This window comes from Trichechus manatus, unplaced genomic scaffold (genome assembly GCF_000243295.1).
Source record: "Trichechus manatus latirostris isolate Lorelei unplaced genomic scaffold, TriManLat1.0 scaffold00014, whole genome shotgun sequence".
Lineage (NCBI taxonomy): Eukaryota > Metazoa > Chordata > Mammalia > Sirenia > Trichechidae > Trichechus > Trichechus manatus.
The window spans coordinates 19,493,199-19,511,295 of record NW_004443950.1 but is presented as its reverse complement, the minus strand read 5'-3'; the positions used below and the strand labels follow the sequence as shown (position 1 = coordinate 19,511,295).

Here is an 18,097-nt window from a genome sequence, read left to right as displayed (position 1 = left end):
TCCCGTCCTTCCTGGCAGAGGCCCCGAGGACCTGGGCTGGGGAGAGTTCTGTCATCCTCGTGCCAGTGATGTTGACATGGGCCTGACCAGGCTGCCACCCTTTGCCCTCTGGCTGAGGGGTCAGTCTCCTGGGCCTTGGGGCTGGGAATGTGGGCGGGGGCGGAGAAAGCCGTGGGGTCCCTTGCAGGCCCAGAGGCCCCCAGGAGACACTCCTCTCCGCTGTCTCAGGGGACCAAGCTGGAGGCACCAACCAACAGTGCCCAAATCCATCCCCCCCTGTCTCAGGGCCTCGGTTTCCCCATCTGTAAACCAGGAAAGTGTGGTTGAGGCTCCGAAGTTCTGACATTTGGTCTGTGATGATTTATGGGAACCACTGGGCTTTCCTGGGTGCTGAGCCTCAGGCTGGCACTGGGGGCCTGGGTGAGGGGCAGCCCGAGCCCCTTCACAGTCTTCCTTCCCCTTCGAAGGGGTGGCTCTGGACCCCACGGTACCTGAGGCAGTCGCAGTAGCCAGCCTGGGAGATGGGGTGCCGAGGTCAAGGTCAAAGCCCCCAGAATGCCAAGGGCCTCCCCAGAGCCTGCCTGGCACCTTCCCCAGCCAGCAGCATGTACGCCCACCCCCCGAGTTACGCCTCTGCAGCCCGTCGGTGCCCACCAGGGGCTCACCTGGGCACAAGCAACCAGCCCTGTTTTATTTGTAGACCGTTTCAGGGAGGGCTAGCAGGGCCTGGCTAAGACAGGAAACCCAGTCTGCATCTTTAGGACTTCCATACGCCAGGCGTCTAAGAATGGGATCTTTTTTTCCAAAAAGAAAAAAAAAAAGTTTTTGCAAAAACCTCCTCAATACACAACATGTAAACAGAAACAGCTGTTCAGTCTCCGCAAGCATCTCACTGTGTCTTCAGGGGCTTGTCCGGAGAGGGGAGTGGGGAGGCCTGGCAGGGCCCGTTTTCCTCCTCCTCAGGGGAGCCCTGGGGGTAGACCACGAAACACAGCTCCTGGCCCCAGCGTGTCATTGACTCTGAGGATAGACAGACGGACTTTGGGGCCTGGCCCCTGGGACAGCGGCCACCCCACCACTGGACATCTCCCCAAGCAGGTGTCTTCAGGGAGCTGTTCCCCTGCAGGCTCAGTCCCGGGCCCCTTGGCCACATCTCGGGGGGACATCTGGGGTGGCTGGGCCCTGTGCTGCCACCCCAGCTCTTGGGTTGGCCACAACAGTCCCATCTCTAGGCCCTGCCACCCCAGGAAGGCCGCCCTGCTCATCAGTGAGTCTCCAGGCCCTGTCACCCCAGGAAGGCCACCTTGCTCACCAGTGAGTCCCCAGGCCCTGTCACCTGAGAAGCCGCCCTGCACACAGTGAGTCCCCGGGCCCTGTCACCCCAGGAAGGCTGCCCTGCACACAGTGAGTCCCCAGGCCCTGTCACCTGAGAAGGCCGCCCTGCACACAGTGAGTCCCCAGGCCTTGTCACCTGAGAAGGCTGCCCTGCTCACCAGTGATTCTGTGCACACACTTTGGTTTGCTCCTCCAGAACACTCCCAGGAAGAACATGGGCACCCCCGTGAGGATGATGATGACCCCAACTCCACAGACCATGGGCTCCGAGATGAAGCTGAAGACCAACAGGAACGCCCAGAAGACCAAGTACGTGACTGGGATGAGCAGGTTCACCTGAGGAGAGCGAGCGTGAGCACAGAAGGAGCCCTCGCAGCCCACCCCACCACAGCCCTGAGGAGCTGCCCTCCCTTCCCTGGGCCTCTCCCGGCAGCAGCCCAGCCCGCTGGGAGCCGTTCATGGAACGGTCAGTCGGCCAAACTGTTGAGGATTTGTCAAAGTCTCAGCCGCTCTGAGCCCCATACGGCGTGCGTGTGTGCGTGCGTGTGTGTACATGTGTGTGTGGGGGGTGGGGGGGGACTTGGCTGAAGGTCAATTATGTTTCGGTGTTTTCCATTTCTGCCACTGAGCACTTCTCCAGAGTGAGGATTTACATGCAAACGGCAGACTTTTAGCTCACTTTCTTTTGTTCTGTTTTTTGCGGGCTCATGGAACCCGGGCTGTCACTAGCTGCCTGCATGACCTCGAGCAAATTTCTGAGCCTCACTTCACTCGTCTGCAAACGGGCAGTATTAAAATCACCCACCTTGTGGGGCTGTGCAGCCCTGGTGGTGCAGTGGTTAACAGCTCAGTTGCTAACCAAAAGGTCAGCAGTTCAAATCCCCCAGCCGCTCCTTGGAAACCCTATGGGGCAGTTCTACTCTGTCCCACAGGGTCGCTATGAGTCGGAATTGACTCGACAGCAACAGGTCTTTGTGGGGTTGTCATAAGGATTAAATACGTCCGTGCAGGTAAAGCCCCCGGCAGTGCCCAGCATGTGGGAAAAGCTAGGGTCACTGTCACCGTCAGCACCTGCCCCGCTCCTGGTCCCCAGAGCTCTCGGCACACTGGGCAGTCCTCCTGCCCGGGCCTCACCTTGATGGGCCTGTAGAGCGCCGGGCGTGTCCAGCGCAGCACGAGCAGCCCCAGGATGGTGACACCATAGCAGAGGTAGTTGATGAAGGACACGTAGTTGACGAGCGTGTATGTATCTCCCACGAGCAGGATGACCACTGTGGCCCCACACTGGGGGAGCACCGAGGCCTGAGGGCTGGCCTCCAGCTGCCTCCTGCCATCCCTGCAGGCTGCGCTGTGCCTGTCTCGCTCAGGCCAGGAGGTCAGGGTGAGCCCAGCCCCTCCCCCCACCTTCTGTGGGCTGCCGCCACAGCCAGGGCCTACCCTACCATTACCCGAGAAACCCCGCCATCGCTGGGTGGCCCTGACTACGAACCCTGCCCAGCCTGGTCCCCCAGCTTACGGAGACAAGGAGGGCAGGGATCGGGGTGCAGCGTCTGACATGGATCATGGCCAGCAGGTTGGGCAGATGCCCTTCCCGGGCTCCAGAGAAGCACAGCCTGAGGGGTAGAGACAGAGATGGTGGGTGCCGTGAGCTGGGAGTCAGCTCTGGCCTGGTGTCCCTCCTGAGCCATCATCTCTGACTTCCGGCTCCAGAGATAAGCAGTCCCACTGGGCAGTTCTTCCCCTCATCTAGCCTGCCTCCTTCTTGCTTTCTTTACCACAGAGTTGGGAATCAGACATTTGTTGCTGGGAAATTCACCGTCCCAGCTTTAGGTGACTCCGCCTGGCTGGATTTCCCTTTCTCTGGCCCCAGCCCTGCCTGCACACACCAGTGCACCCGCCTCACCTCACCACAGCCACCCTCTCTCCAGCTCAGTCACCTGGAGGAGGTGAACAGGTAGCCATTGATCCCTCCAAAAGTGGAAAGCGCCACGGACACAGGCATGACCCAAGAAAAGTAGCCCAGCAGCTTCTCCCCGAAGGTCTGATGGGCACAGAAGAAAAGCCAGCGTGTGAGGTGGGGACGGGGGCCGGGCAGCAGCCAGGGACCCAGCAGGGGCTCCCACTCACCACAGCCACCGCGTTCGAGGACAGCAGCTCCTGTGGGGACATGGCAGTGAAGTAGGCGACGTTGGTGAGCGCATACACGAAGGTCACCAGTGGGACAGAGATGAAGATGGCGCGAGGTAGGTTCCTGTGGGCAGTCGTGGGAGCACGTCAGCGTCAGCTCCTTGTGGGGTGGGGGAGCGGAGCCCAGGGTGGGGGGAAAGCAGGAGCCATCTCCTTTGTCTGCTGGGAGCCTTGGGGCAGGAAACCGGGAAGCACTGCTGCCGGGGCGCTAAGCAGTGTCGTCTGCCTCCCCTACCCGGTCCTGGGCACAGATGGAGAAGGGGGTCACATTGTACCCTCAGGGCAGGGTCTAATGTCTGTACGTGACGAGAAAAGTGCAGACAGCCAAGGCTAGCCTTGGGTGGCTCCAGTCCACAGATCTAGGGTCTTCCCTGGGGCCCTCTATCAAACCCCCTTGCTGGTGTTCCTGCAGCTGCAACCGTCTGCCGTCGAGATCTCCGGCTGAGCATCAGACGGAGTCATCAGCTTTATTCTCGAGACCACGCTGCATGCACGTGCATGATTTTTGGCCAAGAGCAAATAGTTGACTCCATTTACAGCAGGAGGACATGTGATTACCCAGCGTTTCTGAGCATACAGCGCAGGCTGGGCCACAGCTCAAGCATCCTGACTTCTTTTCAGAGCTGTCCCCGGGGGGGCGGCAGGGACTCACCTGTACGCCCACGGGCTGTGGTCAGCTGATGACCAGTCTGAGCCACAGAGACAGCGGTCCTCAATGAGGAGGGCCGGGCCCCCTGGGTGGTTGAGGGTGCTGCCTCCAGCCCACCCAGCAGCCTTCGCATGTGGCCCTTGCTTCACACCCTGGTCCTGGGACGAGAGCTCAGAGGGGCTGCCTCCCTGGCCGTTGGGCCCCGCCCCTCTCCACGCACCTTCGAGGGTCCACCAGCTCCTCGGTGACGTAATTGAGGAAGTTCCAGCCACTGAAGGCAAAGGAGCCCTGGAGGAAGGCCAGGGCCAGGTGACCCACAGAGGGCGTCATCCAGAAGGAGAAGGCGTTGCTGGGCCTCAGCTCCTCGAAGTGTCCTGGGGGTCCAGAGGTCAAGGGTCAGCACTGTCTCCCCAGCCCTGTCCACACGCTCACCCCGGCCCTACCTTGGAAGATCTGGACAAAGCCCACGCCAATGATGATCAACAGGGCCAGAAGTTTCCCGCCCGTGAAGACGTCCTGGATGCGTGTGGCCCAGCGCACACTGGAGCTGTTCACCCACGTCAGAAGCACTGGGGAGGAAAGGCAGTTACCGGGGCAGGCGGCCGGTGGGCACCCGAGGCCGAGACCACGGCCAAGACCAGCCCAAGCAGCAGGAGAAGGGCACGCCCCCGCCAGCTGGAGTGCAGTGTGCCCCAAACCCAGAGGCCGGCTTCTCGGGGGACTGGCTACTGGAGGAGCCTGCCCCACAGCCCTCCCCGACAGGCAGGGGGCAGCGGTGGGCCTGGGCATAGGGCTGCTCTGCGTGGGAGGCCCAGCCTGGGGCCCCAGGGCGGGGACTCACTCAGGCAGGCCACGGACAGCATGCGGGAGGCGGCGGCGGGCGGGATGCAGTTGGGGAACACGGGCTGCAGCACGTAGTTGGAGAAGGTCATGGAAATGACAGCCAGGCTGGTGGGGTACATGATGAGCACGGCGCTCCAGAGCAGCAGGAAGCTGCAACAAACACGCGAGGGCCGGAGTGGGGCAGCCATCCTGCGCCCTCCTGGCCAAGATGCCCCCGACGTGCTGAACGGAGCTGCCACCCTGGAACGGACACCCAAGGGCTGGCGAGGGTGCTGGGAGGAGGCTTCCGGTTCAGGAAGGCAGGGGTGACCCTGTCATGGTCTCACTGCTTTATTTGTAGACTGCTTTAACAGGGAAGGCTGAGCACATTTAAACGTCTAGGGGGCTGCCCTCGGGGTGGAGGATGCAGAACTAAATGCCTTTTTAATGACCGCCTAGCCTCCCTGGCCACAGGCTGTTTCCTGAGCTGGGTGGGCTGTTCTCAGCAGAGCCCTGCAGCCTTGCCAGCAGGTGGTAGGTATGGGCTGCGGTGACTCCTGACAGAGACCTTTACCTTTGGGTGCAGGGACCAGAGAGGAGCCACTACCTCGACCTTGTAAAGGGCCCTGGGTCCCGTGGGGAGTGATTCACTGCATCTCGCCTCTGCAAGGCACCCCAGTGTGGGTGGGGTCCCTGGGTTCAAGGCTGTGAGGCCAGAGCTGTTCCCTCAGACTCTGCCCCTCCCCAGGGGAGGGTCTGTCCTTAGGGGTGGTCCTATAAGGCTCGGCCAGCACTTGAGGGTAGGGACTGTCTCTGCCAGGGCACAGGTGACCTCTGGTGGGTTCCTCTTGGTCCTCATCTTTGCTCTGTAGCCCTGCACCCCACCCTCACCTTGCATGACCCTCCCTGTTACGGACTGAGTGGTGTCCCTCCGAAAAGATACGTTGAAGGCCTCACCCCTGTGCCTGTGACTGTCACCTTGTTTGGAAATAGGGTTTTTCTTTTGTTGTCAGTTAAGTTAAACGAGGTTGTGCCAGACTAGGGTGCGTCCTAATCCTATTTAGAACAGACACGGGCACAGAGTCACACAGGGAGAAGACAGCATGTGAGCACCCATCTACAGCCCAAGGTATGCCAAGAAACGCCCAGGGCTATAGAAGTTGAAAGACACAAGGAAGGGTCTTCTCCTAGAGCCAACAGAGAGAGCAGGGTCCTGCTGAGGCTCTGATTTCAGACATCTATCCTCCAGAACTGTGAGAAAAGAAATTTCTGTTCCGTAAAGCCATCCACTTTGTGGTATTTTGAATGGCGACCGGAGGAAGCTAAGACCCTCCTCTTGGATCCGGGATGTCCTAGCTCCACGGCCTTCCTCCCCTGCTGGGTGTTCCCCTCTGCCCGTCCCTCCATGCTGGGGTGCCTGTGGGGCATGGTGCTGGGCCCTCCTCTCCTCCCACCTTCTCCCAGCCCCAGCTGGGAGGATTCTTTGTGGGTCCTCTCCCCAGAGGCAGGCACCCACAGACACAGAGGTGTGCACCCCTGCCAGGGCTCCATCCGCGGCCGCCCAGTTACGGGCCCTTGACGCGCATCCCTCAGAACAAAACTTTGTATACTTGAGCCCAGATTTTTCCTCTAGGTTCCAGACCCCTCACCTGATACCTGACTAAGTACCTCCCTGGATGTGCCACAGACGCCACCAACGTGGCCAGTCCTACCCTGGAATCTCCACCTCCCCCTTCGGGAAAGGCACCGTGGTCTGGGAAGCCTCTTGATGGGAAAGCAGGTATCACCCCCACTGTGTCCCCTCTCCCTCATGCCACGCTGGCCACCGCATCCTCTCAATGTAGGCTCCTAAATTATTCAGACATCTGCTTGTGCCTTAGTTCAAGCCCTTGGCATCGCTCACCTGGATGACCAGTACAGCCTCCATCCCCCCTATCCCCTCAAAGTCACAACACCTGCCCATGAACCTGACCTTGTCCTCTAGCTGCAGCAGCTGCACCATGCTTGCCCAGGCCACCAGGCCTTTGTACACGCTGACCCACTGGCTGGTCAACCTAGAAAAATTCTACCCTTCTTTCAAGCCTTGGTGCAAACGTGGTTTTTGTTGGGCACTCTCCCTAGAAGGCGTGCACCCTGTTCTCCTGGCTACTTGTACACACTCCACCAAAGCAAGGGTTTTCTAGGTCTTCACCACATGTGCATGGCTGTTCCCCACTGCAGTGGGAGCAACTTCAGGACAGGATGGCTCTTTCTATCACTGCATCGCCAGCCCTCAGCACACAGTAGGTGCTCAGCAAATGTTCACTGATCAATGAAAGAATGCTGGAGGAAGCTATTTAAAGGAGACCTCTTGCAGGGCTTGTGATAGGAGTATCATGCCTCCCTCCCCAACTCCCCTGCATATGGGTTTACTGAAAACAAGGCCCCCCTCCTTGCTTAGATTCTAGATTATCTAGTGGTTTCGGATACCTAGAGCCTCCCCACCCATAAGCACTGAGCGGGGAGTGGGGCTTTGAGGGAGCTCTATTGGAAAGGGGCAGACAGCGAGGTGGGGTGGGCATTGGTGTCATTCACCTGGACTTGGAAGGCTGCCCGAACCCCAACCCCTTCTTTCCACCGACTCCCATGACCTTCCTGGATGTGGAAGCAGAAGTAGAGAGCGAGGCCCAGAGCCCAACCAGCCATCCTGTTCCGGAGAAGCTGTCCCTGCCCCGCCAGTGCCCCACACTTACCCAGCCAGGCCCCCGAAGATCTCTGTGACATAAGCGTAGTCCCCGCCGGACTTGGGGATGGCGACTCCCAGCTCCGCATAGCAGAGAGAGCCGAGGGCAGTGATGCCCCCACCCAGGACCCAGACGAAGAGGGCCAGGCCCACGGAGCCCGAGTGCTCTAATACACCCTTGGGCGAGATGAAGATGCCCGAGCCGATGATGTTTCCTGCGGGTGGGGAGATGGGGGAGGCATCAGGCTTGGTCAGGCCTGGGTCTCCTTAGCAGCTCAGGCTTCTCTGTGGGGCTCAGGGTGCTGCAGTAAGGTGGGGAGCCAGGGACTCTCCCTGGGGAGCTGGGAGGAGGTGGGTCTTGAGGCACGTGGATGCCCCTCAGCCCCTCACACCCACCAAGTCCTGCTCTGAGCTCATCATCTCCCACCCATCCCCATGTGTGGGAAAAGGTGCCTTGTCCATCCATCCAGGCTTCCCTGCCAGAGACTGGTCGTGTTCTAAGTCCCTCCACCCCCACTTACCCCATGGAGTGTAGCAGGCACAGGTGAGCCTGTTCTGCCCCCTGAACGATGGCAGGGTGGTAGTCCCTCCTCTGCATCCCCGTCTGGCCCAGACTCAGCCCCGTGCCCCAGCTGAGGCCTCCTGACTTGTCAGTCTCTAGCTGCCTGGCCTTTTTCCAACCTGCTGGCCAGAGCTGGCCTCCTAAGACAAGACCCTGACCATGTCACTCTCCTGCCACTTTTCTATTGGCCAAAGTTCAAATTCATGGAGTGGCTCAGGGAGTAGCACCTCTTCCATGAAGTCCTCCTTGACTACTTCGGGTTTGGGCTCCTCTTCCTACATCACAGCTCCCTGGTTCCCTGCACCCTGCTCTGTCCTTTCTTTATCTTCTATCTCCCCCTTCCCCACCAGAAAGCTCTTCCCCCATGCCTCCTACGGTCCTCCCTGACCTAGAACCCAGGGTGCAGACGCAGACCCTGAAGCGACCTTATTTCTTGGCACCATTAAAATGTTTCAGCTCCTGGGCAAGGGACAGCAGGATGAGGGAGAAGAGTTGGTGGATTTTTTTTTTTTTTCTGCCATCAAGGCAGACACGGCCTTGACTCTCAGCTTGGTCTGGGGCCTGGACACAGACGGCTGCTCCACCCCTACTTGGGGCAGATCACGGGTTGCAAGCAGGGGCCACCCTTCACCATGGCTGGAGGTCAGGAGGCCTGGGACCCTCTGCTTGTCCCCTCCTTCGAGGCCCTGCCTGCTCGTCTCTCTAACTTTGTCTATAAAATGGGGTAACTGGGAGGGGTAAATGTGAGGCTGTGCATGAAGTGCTCTGCTCATTCTCAAGATGTGCTCTGCATCTTCACTGCTGTGGTTCTGTGTGCAGTGTCTGCAGCCTCACCAGTCAGCACCTGCTTGTGCTCACCTCAGTATCTGAGTACACAGTAGGTGCTCAACGAATATCTGTTGCTTAAACTACCCAACAGTTGCCGTTGAGTCGATGCTGACTCATGGTGACCCCATACGTGTCAGAGCAGAAGTGTGCTCCATAGGATTTTCAATGGCTGATTTTTCAGAAGTAGATCGCCAGGTCTTTCTTCTGAGGCACCTCTGGGTGGACTTGAACTACCAACCTTTCTGTTATCAGTCCAGCTCATCAATTATTTCCATCACCCAGAGACATAATGAACTAACGGATGAGTAAATGGCCTGACGTCCAACGCAGCATTAATGACTTGACTTGTACTTCCTCATCTGTGAAATGGGGCAGCAGTCCCCACCTGGCCCTCCAAGAGGAAACTTGAGGAGCAGAGGGGTGCAGGCTTCCCAGGCTCAGGTACAAGTGGAACTGAAGGGTGGACAGGCGGAGGGCACCCCTGTTGACTCGGGTATCTGGGAGGAGAAAGAGCAGGTGCCTCTGCTTCCTGAAGCAATGGGAAATGCACAAAGTCGAGGTGTGGACTGCAGAGCTGGTTCCTGGGATGGGCGAGATTCTGCGAGTGTCCATTTAGCCTTGAGCTCCCTGGCAGTCAGGGCAAAGGGGGGCTGTGTTCTGGGACCCCTTTTAAAGGGGGGCAGTTCTCTTCATCTGTGCGAGTGAATCAGATAGTGTTACTGGAGATTCATACTAGGACCTGTCCAAGAGGAAATAATCCCCAAACCCACAGGCCACATGGACAAGAGTCAACCCTGTTAGGACCTAGGGGCTCGGTCCTTCGAGGAGGATCACTCCCACCTGCCAGGGCCTGGAAGTGGGTGACGTCCGTCACGCAGAGCCCTGCTGCTCCACCTGCCAGGCCCACAGGCGGGGCTGGACGAGGACACAGCTGTGGCTGCCAATCTGCATTCACTCTTTGTCCATGGTGCTACCTCCTGCCCCCGCCCCCGGCTGACACAGATTTCCAGTCTGGACAGCCACGACACCCCGCTTGGTTTTCTGGTCACATCCCAGGAGCCCTAAATACATCCAGATAAGAAGGAAGGAGTTCCTGTCCCCCAGCCCCCAGAGGTAAGCTGTGCCCCCAGCCCGCATGCAAGGTGAGAGGGGCCGCCTCCTTCATGAACCCTGGGAGCGGGGGGTGGTCCAAGGCCTGGTGGGTGGTTAGGGGCCTTTGAGTTCACTCTGTTCTCAGGACCTGGTGGAGCAGAATTTGCCAAAAGCTAGTGAGGTTGGAAGCCAGCGGGGGCTGGGTGGCCTTGGAAGGAGCTGGGTGCCTTTGGGAAGGGAGCATCCAGGGCCCCAAGCCACCTGCCCCTCAGGGACCCCACTACGCTGCATAGCCTTTGGGGAAGCCACATCTGGCTGGGGTCAGAAAGGGACACACCACTCACCCTGTGCCCGGTGGCTGGAGCCTTGGGGGTGGGGGTGGAGACCAGCATTGTTTTGGACACGTGGCCTCAGGCTACAGGTCAGGACCTCTCCCCAAATAGCCCCAAGGAACTGGTGTGTGGGGCAGTGCCTGCATCTCTGAGGCCCCCGGCTGCCTCCTGCTCTGGGCCTGGACAACCTCCAGCATCTGCCCCAGGTCCGTGCTTGAAAGGGGTAAGAAAACCCCGTCTCTGTCCTCGGATGCTCTTGCCTCAGTGGGGGTGGGTGGGGCTCTGCAAGGAGCCACAGGGGCAGTGGGCTTGGATGAGCTGCAGAGGGAAAGAAGGTGGAGGGCGGAAGCCAAGGACAGGGCTGGGACCCCCAGCTCCAGAGGGATGACAGAAGAGGTGGAGAAGGGACCGTCAGAGCTGCAAGGGGGGCTACAGGGGTCGGGGCTCGGGCTTAAGCCTCCCTTCTCAGACCCTGGTGTTCGGGCCCAGGCGGAATCAGATCTGCCTGATGGGGTGGGGACAGCCGTGGACAAACCCGGCCTTGGGGTATCCTGGTCTGGAGGAACAGGGGGCGGGCCAGGGGACGTGGGATGGGCTGGGAGATGCGGCTGAGTGCCCAGGTGTGTGTCTGACTGCAGAGATGCAGTTTCTGAGGCCTCCACATTCCCCTGCACCAATGGTCTCCGCAGGTGCTCAGTGGGGCTGGAGCTCCAGACAGGTGGGCAGGGATATGGGTGCCCACCACCAGCAGGTCTCCCTTGAGTCTGCTCCTGCCTGCCCTCTTCTCGCAGCCCGTGCTGGGTGGTTTTTATCACATTAAGATGTTTGGCCTGATGGGGGTTACCCGGCTCTGCAGAGGAAGGAAGAAAGGACCATTGTTCCCTGGCAGCTGCTGCGCTGACCTATTTCTGGGAGGCAGCCGCGCACCATGGAGGGCGTGTCTGCGGAACAAGGCACCTGCCCGCGGCATGTGCGTGGGGAATGTGCAGTCTGATTTGGGGAGGTGGGAGGGAGGTCCTGTCAGGCCAGGCCACCGAGCACCACCCCTCATCCCTAGAAACACATTTGGGAGCTGGCTGCGTGAGCCCAGGCTGGTGCTGCCCTTCTGGGCCTCAGTTTCCCCATCTGCCAGGGGGGCTACGGGGCTAGGGAGCAGCAGAGGACTGGTCCAACCCTGACCTTGGCAGAGGCACATCTGCATGGGGACCAAGGAGACAGTCTGCTCAGGGTCTGCATGTCCTCCACTGTAGAAAGTCTCTCCCCAGTTCACTGGCCTCCCTGAAGCAACACCACCCTCAGGAGGCCCTCCTGGACATCCGGCCTTGGCCTCTATTACGGACCCTGCCCCGCTCCCGTGGTGCCCAGAGGACAGGCAGGAAGCGATTCCTCTACTTGCCACCCTGCAAGGATCCTGCATTCCCAGAGGGACGCTCTGGGCCCTGGCCTGCTGGGACGGGAGGCCCATGCCTCCGAGAACAGGGGATCCACTGGGCCTAGTCCCGTGCCTGTTCCAGTGAGCATGGCCACAAGGGGGCCTCCTTCTGTCACAGGGGCCTACTGGCCCAACGGAGAGAGACACCTGGGGTCCCAGGCAGCTCTGGAGCTCCTGGGCCTGATTGGGGCTTGGTTGTGGACCAGGCCTCCTTCCCTTGCACTGAACAATGAGTTCCAGAATCTCCTGCGTAAGATATGACCATGAGGCCTCTGGGAAAGACCTCTATGTTCCCATCAGTAGGCCCAAGGCCTCTAAGGCCCTAGGCAGGGGTGCTTACTAGTTGAGAACTGCCAGATCTGGGTGGAATCCCAGGTCCCCATGGTGGGGACTTGGACAAGCTATTTCACCTTTCTGAGCCTTCTTATCTGTGAACTGGGGTGCACACCAGTGTCATGACGAGAAAGTAATGCAGGCACGCTCTTGGCCCAAGCTGCACACCAGAAGTCCCTGGAAGTGCTTATGGATCTCATTATTGGCACCCACCTTGGAGACACCCTAGGACATCCCATCTGGTCTCTGAAGACCTGCTCTTGTCACCTCACTGGTCCCCATGGGACCCCAACACCCTGGGGTGAGCAGCCAGAGCCCTGCCCTGGAGCGCCCTGCCCATGGCCCTACTGAGACCTGGATGAAGCCTGTGGCCCCTGCACATGAGCATCCTCGTGGTGAGCGTGTGTCAGGCACCCCTCTGGGAGGACAGACATGCCCGTGGCGGTCTTGGCAGAGGCCCAGGGAAGGATGTGCCTGGAAGTGCTAATTGCCTGCCACGCACCTCTGGCCTAACCCGCTTTCCCTTCCAAACAGGGAGTGAGCAGAAGCGTCGAGCCCTCTCTGCCCAGTCTGCTCAGCCCTGCCTGGCCCAGCCCCGTGCTGCAGAGCCTGGGCAGTCCCAGCAGAACCTGTCTCCAGGATGAGTCTCGTCAGTGTCACTGATGAGCTCCCTGTTGCTGAATCCAACCATCAAGCCCCAGGCCTCATGTTAGAGGACCTATCGGCAGCACTGGCACAGTCGATGGTCCCTCCTCACTCAGCCTCCAGCACACCACCTCTCCTGGACTTCCTCCTACCTCCACGGCGCGCCTTCTCTGATGCCTTTGCTGGTTCTTCCTGATCCCTTCTGACTTCTAAACGTTGGGTGCCCAGGGCTGAGCCCTGGGGCCTCCTCTTGTTTCTTTATACACTCACGCCCTTGCTGCTCTTGTCCAGTCCCCGGGCTGTAAATACAATTTATCTGCTGGCAACCCCAAATTTATACCCATAGTACGGACTTCTCCACTGAACTAAATCTGTATGTCCAATTAACTACTGAACAAACAGCCATTTCAAACTTCACATGTTCAAAATTGAGTTCCTGACTTTCACCCTCCTTCCCCAACACCTGCTCCTCTCACAGTGGCCCCCCAATCAGTACATAGCAAACCATCCTTCCAGCTGCTCAGGCCAAAACCGTGACTCTCCTCTTTCTCCGCACCCCACATCCAGTCCATCAGCAAACCCTCTGGCTCTACCTTCCAAATACATCTTGAACTAAGCCTCCTCTCAGCACCTCCACTGCCACCACCCTGGTCCAAGCCACCACTGTCTTTTGCCCAGGTGACTGTAGTAGCCTCCTGGCTGGGCTTCCTGCTTCTGCCCTTGCTTCCCACAGCCTCTTCTCCAGAATGAGCCTGTTAAGAACTAAGTCCCATCTCATCTCATCCCTCCTCTGCTCAAAACCTTTCTAGGGCTTCCATCTCACACACAGAAAAAGGTAAGTCCTTACCGGGGCCTGCAAAGCCCCCACAGCTGGGATCCCATCATCTGCTGCTGAAAAATCCCCATCCCCGATACCCTGTGTCTTCCTCCTTGGCTTCATCTCCTCACCTTAGTACTTATCGTTATCCCATTTACAGTGTACTTGGCCTGCTTCTCTTGCTTGCTGTTGGACCCTGGCACTGGAACGCCAGCTCCAGGAGGACAGGGATCCTGTTTTGTTCCCTGCTGCATCTCCAGCACCCAGGACAGTGCCTGGCACACAGTAAAAGCTCCATAAATCTTGGTTAAATAGATGAATGAATGCATCCAGTGCTTGTAGCCGATGGTGACCCAGCCCCCGAAGTTGTCCCAGAGCACACCAAGGGCTTCTGGCCCTGGGCTGGTTGCAGCCTCAGGTCCTCGGTTTCCTCATCTATAAATTGGGGACACGGTGAGGCATGGAGGAACTCCTATGGGGGATTATGTCTCCTCAGGGTCACAGTGAGGAGGGGATGAGGTTCTGGAGGGGTCCATTCTCTGAGCAGTCCAGCCACCTCCAGTCCCAGAGACCACAGAAAAGGACCTGGCCAAGGCTGAACGAGCAGGGAGTGGTTCCCAAGGAGATGGGGCTCATGACCTAGACCCCTGAGTCCCTGAGTGTATTTGAGTCTGACCCACAAACACCTGGATGAGCTGGACTCTGCAGTCAAATGCAGAGTGTGAAGGAAGGGGCAGCCTGGTCAGCAGACCCAGGTGTAACACCCACTCTGCCAGGACCTGGGTAGGTCCTGCCCTGGGTGTGGATCGGGTGAGAGAGCTGGCCGAGATCCCTGCGTCAGAAAGAGAGACCCTGTGTACACAGCCCCCAGGGGGCACTTCCACCCGTCTGTCCACAGTGGGGCGGGGAACTCAGTAAACCCTGGTCAGGTGAGGTCAGGAAACCTAGCCCAGTCCCCAGCCTTCCCCCATCAAAGGCCCTGAATCTGGCCCCAATTTTGGCCAGCACTGGGGCAGTATGGAGAAGGGCATTGGACTGGGGTCACTCAGACCTGGGTCCAAATCTGGCTCCACATCCAAGGTCTACCACTTGCAGCAGTGCCACTTAACTTCCAACCCTCAGTTTCTACATCTGCATAATGGATATAAAAATTCTCACCTGGCAAGGTGGGAACATATGTTTTCATAACATAATGCACTAAGAGGTGTTATGAACAGATATTGGATGGGACAATATTGTCCTTCTTGGTCCCTGTCCCAGCTGGCTCTATTTTCTCTGGCTTGTCCCCTCTAGCGGCTCCTTGCAGCAGCCAGCAGGTGCTGTCCTAAACACATTTCAGGTGGAGGCTCACTCCTGCTCACGGCCCTGCCACAGCTCCCCATTCCTGAAAGCCCCACTCTCAGCCTGGGAAGGGGCAGGGGGCAGAGGGTGAAGGAAGTACAGGGTTTCCTGGGGGCTCTGTTTGGATGCTTTAGAGATAAGTTCAGTAACCTGCGACAAACGAGGATAGATTATGGAGCAGGGTGGCGGTGAGGGCAGTGCAGATCCTGATTCCTCCCACAACCTGCCTCACCCTCATCTCCTTGTCACCTTCTAGTTCAGGCTGCTTCTCCCCTTGCCTGTCTCCTGCCCAGTCCAGCCTTCTGCCCTGCTGTCTCTGTGGGACCCCCACTGAGTGCCCTGGGATAGGGGTTCTGGTCCTGGATCCATGCCCTGGGCCAAGTCACCCCCCACCCCATGCCTTGGTCTCCTCAGCTGAGCCTTCAAGGCTGGGGGGCAACGGGGTGGGAGGGGAACCTGGAACAACAAGAATGGACCGAAGAGTGGCAGGGCTGTAAGGGCAGACAGGGGGCTGCATGGGATAATTTCGACAGGGTCTGCCCAGGAGGAGGGCCATGGTGTTTGCGCTAGGTCTCTCTCCCCCTCCACCACCATGGCCCTCTTTCAGGGACAGAGAGGCCTGGCGGCCTCTGCCTGACCCGAGGCGGGTGGGTTGTGAGAGGGGAGGGACAGGGTAGGAATACAGCTCAAGATGTTGGGCTTAACAGGGGCAGCCCAGGAAGAGCTGCGTTTCTTCCTGCATCCGCCAGGCCCTGAACTTGGCCCCAGATATGGCCACCCTCTTGGTGCCATAGCCTGCCTATAATGTGCATGTTTCCTCTTCCTGGGGGGAGGGCAGCTCCTAGGGAGAGTGGGAGCCAGGGAAAAGCTCCAACCAGTCCCCCAGCCAAGTGGGGGGAGCCAGCCCTTCCTCCTAGCAGACAGCCAGGCAGAGGCACGCAGGGCCGGATCAGAACCAGCTCCTGGAGATACCATTCTAGGGCAAGTGCGTGAGACAGTAGACCTACCCGCCTAGGGGCTGAGTTCACCGGCAACTCTCAGTGTGAGTATGGGGGTGGACAAGAGCCAGCTCCAACCCTGGCCTGGGATCTGCCAGTGTCGGGGCAGAGGGGAAGGAAGTGGAAACTCTGGGCCCGCCCTCCTGAGCCACCAAGCTCTCTCCAACTCCAGGGGTCTGAGGGTGGGTGGGCAGTTGGGACGGTCTATGCACAAGCAGCTCCCACTGGCTGGGTAAGGAGAGGGCTGGACAGGCAGTAGGCTGAGAACAGTCAAAGCCCCAATCATCCATCTCCTGGGACACAGGTGACAGAAGAGGTCCTCCCGGGAGGGGGCACAGAGGTGTCTGATGGGGACCTGGGCCCAGTTCCCAAGGAATCAGTGTTTGTGACTTGGGACAGAGGGAGAAAAACCCAACCACTGTTCTCTCTCCCTGGGCCCTCTGGTCACCAGAGCTGAAGGCAGGACAAACGGATCCACTCACAGGTGGAAGCTGGGCCAGAGGGCTGGAGACTGTGAGCGTTGGGACCCCTGCCCAGGGAGTGCTGGTCTTCAGGCAGGCTTGGTCTGTCCACCCTGTGTCTGGCCTCTCCCAGTCACTGGCTGCTTCCCTTGCATCCTGCTGCCAGACTCTGCAGTGATTACACGCTCGGAGCCCGTTTTCCCCGTGGGTTGGCTCTACCTGTCCAGTCTACCTCCAGTTCTTCGCTTTAGAAGAATGAATCTCCTGCACCCCATGGCACCTGCACACAGGAGGGGTTCACTGGTGCCACAGCCCAGAACCTGGGGTTTCAGCGGGGCCTGCCGGCCCAGCCCCACACTCGCAAGGCTCTGGCTCTCAAGGAATGGCCGGAGTCATTGTTTCCATTTCACAGATGAAAAAACTGAGGGTACTTGACTTGCCAAAGCCCCACAGCCAAGTAAAGGCAGGGCGAAGATTCCAGCGGTGAATGAGACCCACATCTCTCTCAGGTTAAAAAAAAAAAAAAAAAAAAAAATCAGGGCGCCTCGGGACGTGGGAACAGGAAGTTCTGCGGGCGCTTTTAGGGGAGACACCACAGGTGCTCCCGCGTCCACCCACCCGTGGTCACGCCGTCGCAGACCCCGTAGGAGCACCCAGAGGGGAGGTGCCCCGCGTTCTGAGCCGCTGTACAGCCCCCCGCCTTCGACCCTGCTGGCCCGGGCCCCCGCCCGCCTCGGGCCCCGCTCACCGATGATGATGGTGCAGGCGCTCACCAGCCCGATCTCCTTCTTGAGCGCCACCCGCTCCGAGGCGCCGGGGCCCGGGCCCGAGCCGGGGGAGCGCGAGGGCGCGAGGATGGAGTTCCCACGCCCGCTCGGCTGCTGCGTGTGGCCGGCCATGTCGCTGTCCCGCCGCGTCCCCACTCCCTGCGCTGCCCCGTCTGTCCGGCCGGCAGCCAGTCCGTCTGTCCGTCCGTCTATGCGCGCGCGCGCGCGCGGCCCTCGAGCCGGGACAGCGCCCACAGGCGGGCGCATGCGCTGGCGCGGGGCCCGGGACCCGGGCCCTGGGTGGCGGGGGCCAGGGAGGGCGGAAGGAGGGCTGGCCGGCAGCCCCTTCCCCCACCTCCCTTAAAGGGAACCCCCCCGCCGCTCCCCACCACCCAGTCCTGGCCAGGAAAGGAAGGAGGGGACTGGGGGCAGATTTAGGAAGAACTTCTTAATTTAGTTGAGCGGAGGAAGGGGCCCCATTGCTCATTTCCATTAATTTGCGGGTTGAGGAGTGACGGGATGAGCAGAGCTCAAAGACAAGACTGCCCCTGCCCTCAAGGAGGCTGAGGCAGCTGGCAGGAATAACAACTGTCCGTGCATTGGGAATCCACTGTGTGCCTGTACTTAAAAAAAATAACCCAAACCCACTGCCATCAAGTCAGTTCAGAACTTCCCCATAGGGTTTCCAAGGAACAGCTGGTGGATTCGAACTGCCAACCTTTTGGTTAGCAGCCAAGGTCTTAATCACTGAGCCACGAGGGTCGTGTGTGTGTG

At 59.3% G+C, this 18,097-nt stretch overlaps 1 protein-coding gene across 1 annotated transcript; it reads right to left on the bottom strand.

Moving 5' to 3' along the window:
- Positions 1-676: 676 nt before the first annotated feature.
- On the bottom strand, positions 677-17,606 carry SLC7A10 (solute carrier family 7 member 10). Its single transcript, XM_004371611.1, has 11 exons — positions 17,305-17,606; positions 7,726-7,930; positions 5,013-5,164; positions 4,615-4,740; positions 4,392-4,545; positions 3,463-3,586; positions 3,273-3,376; positions 2,852-2,948; positions 2,470-2,619; positions 1,494-1,671; positions 677-1,020 (listed from the first exon to the last, which is right to left on the bottom strand). Exons 1-11 carry the CDS (start codon positions 17,588-17,590, stop codon positions 890-892), a joined length of 1,707 nt encoding a protein of 568 aa, XP_004371668.1. The 5' UTR covers positions 17,591-17,606; the 3' UTR covers positions 677-889.
- Between the last annotated feature and the right edge of the window lie 491 nt (positions 17,607-18,097).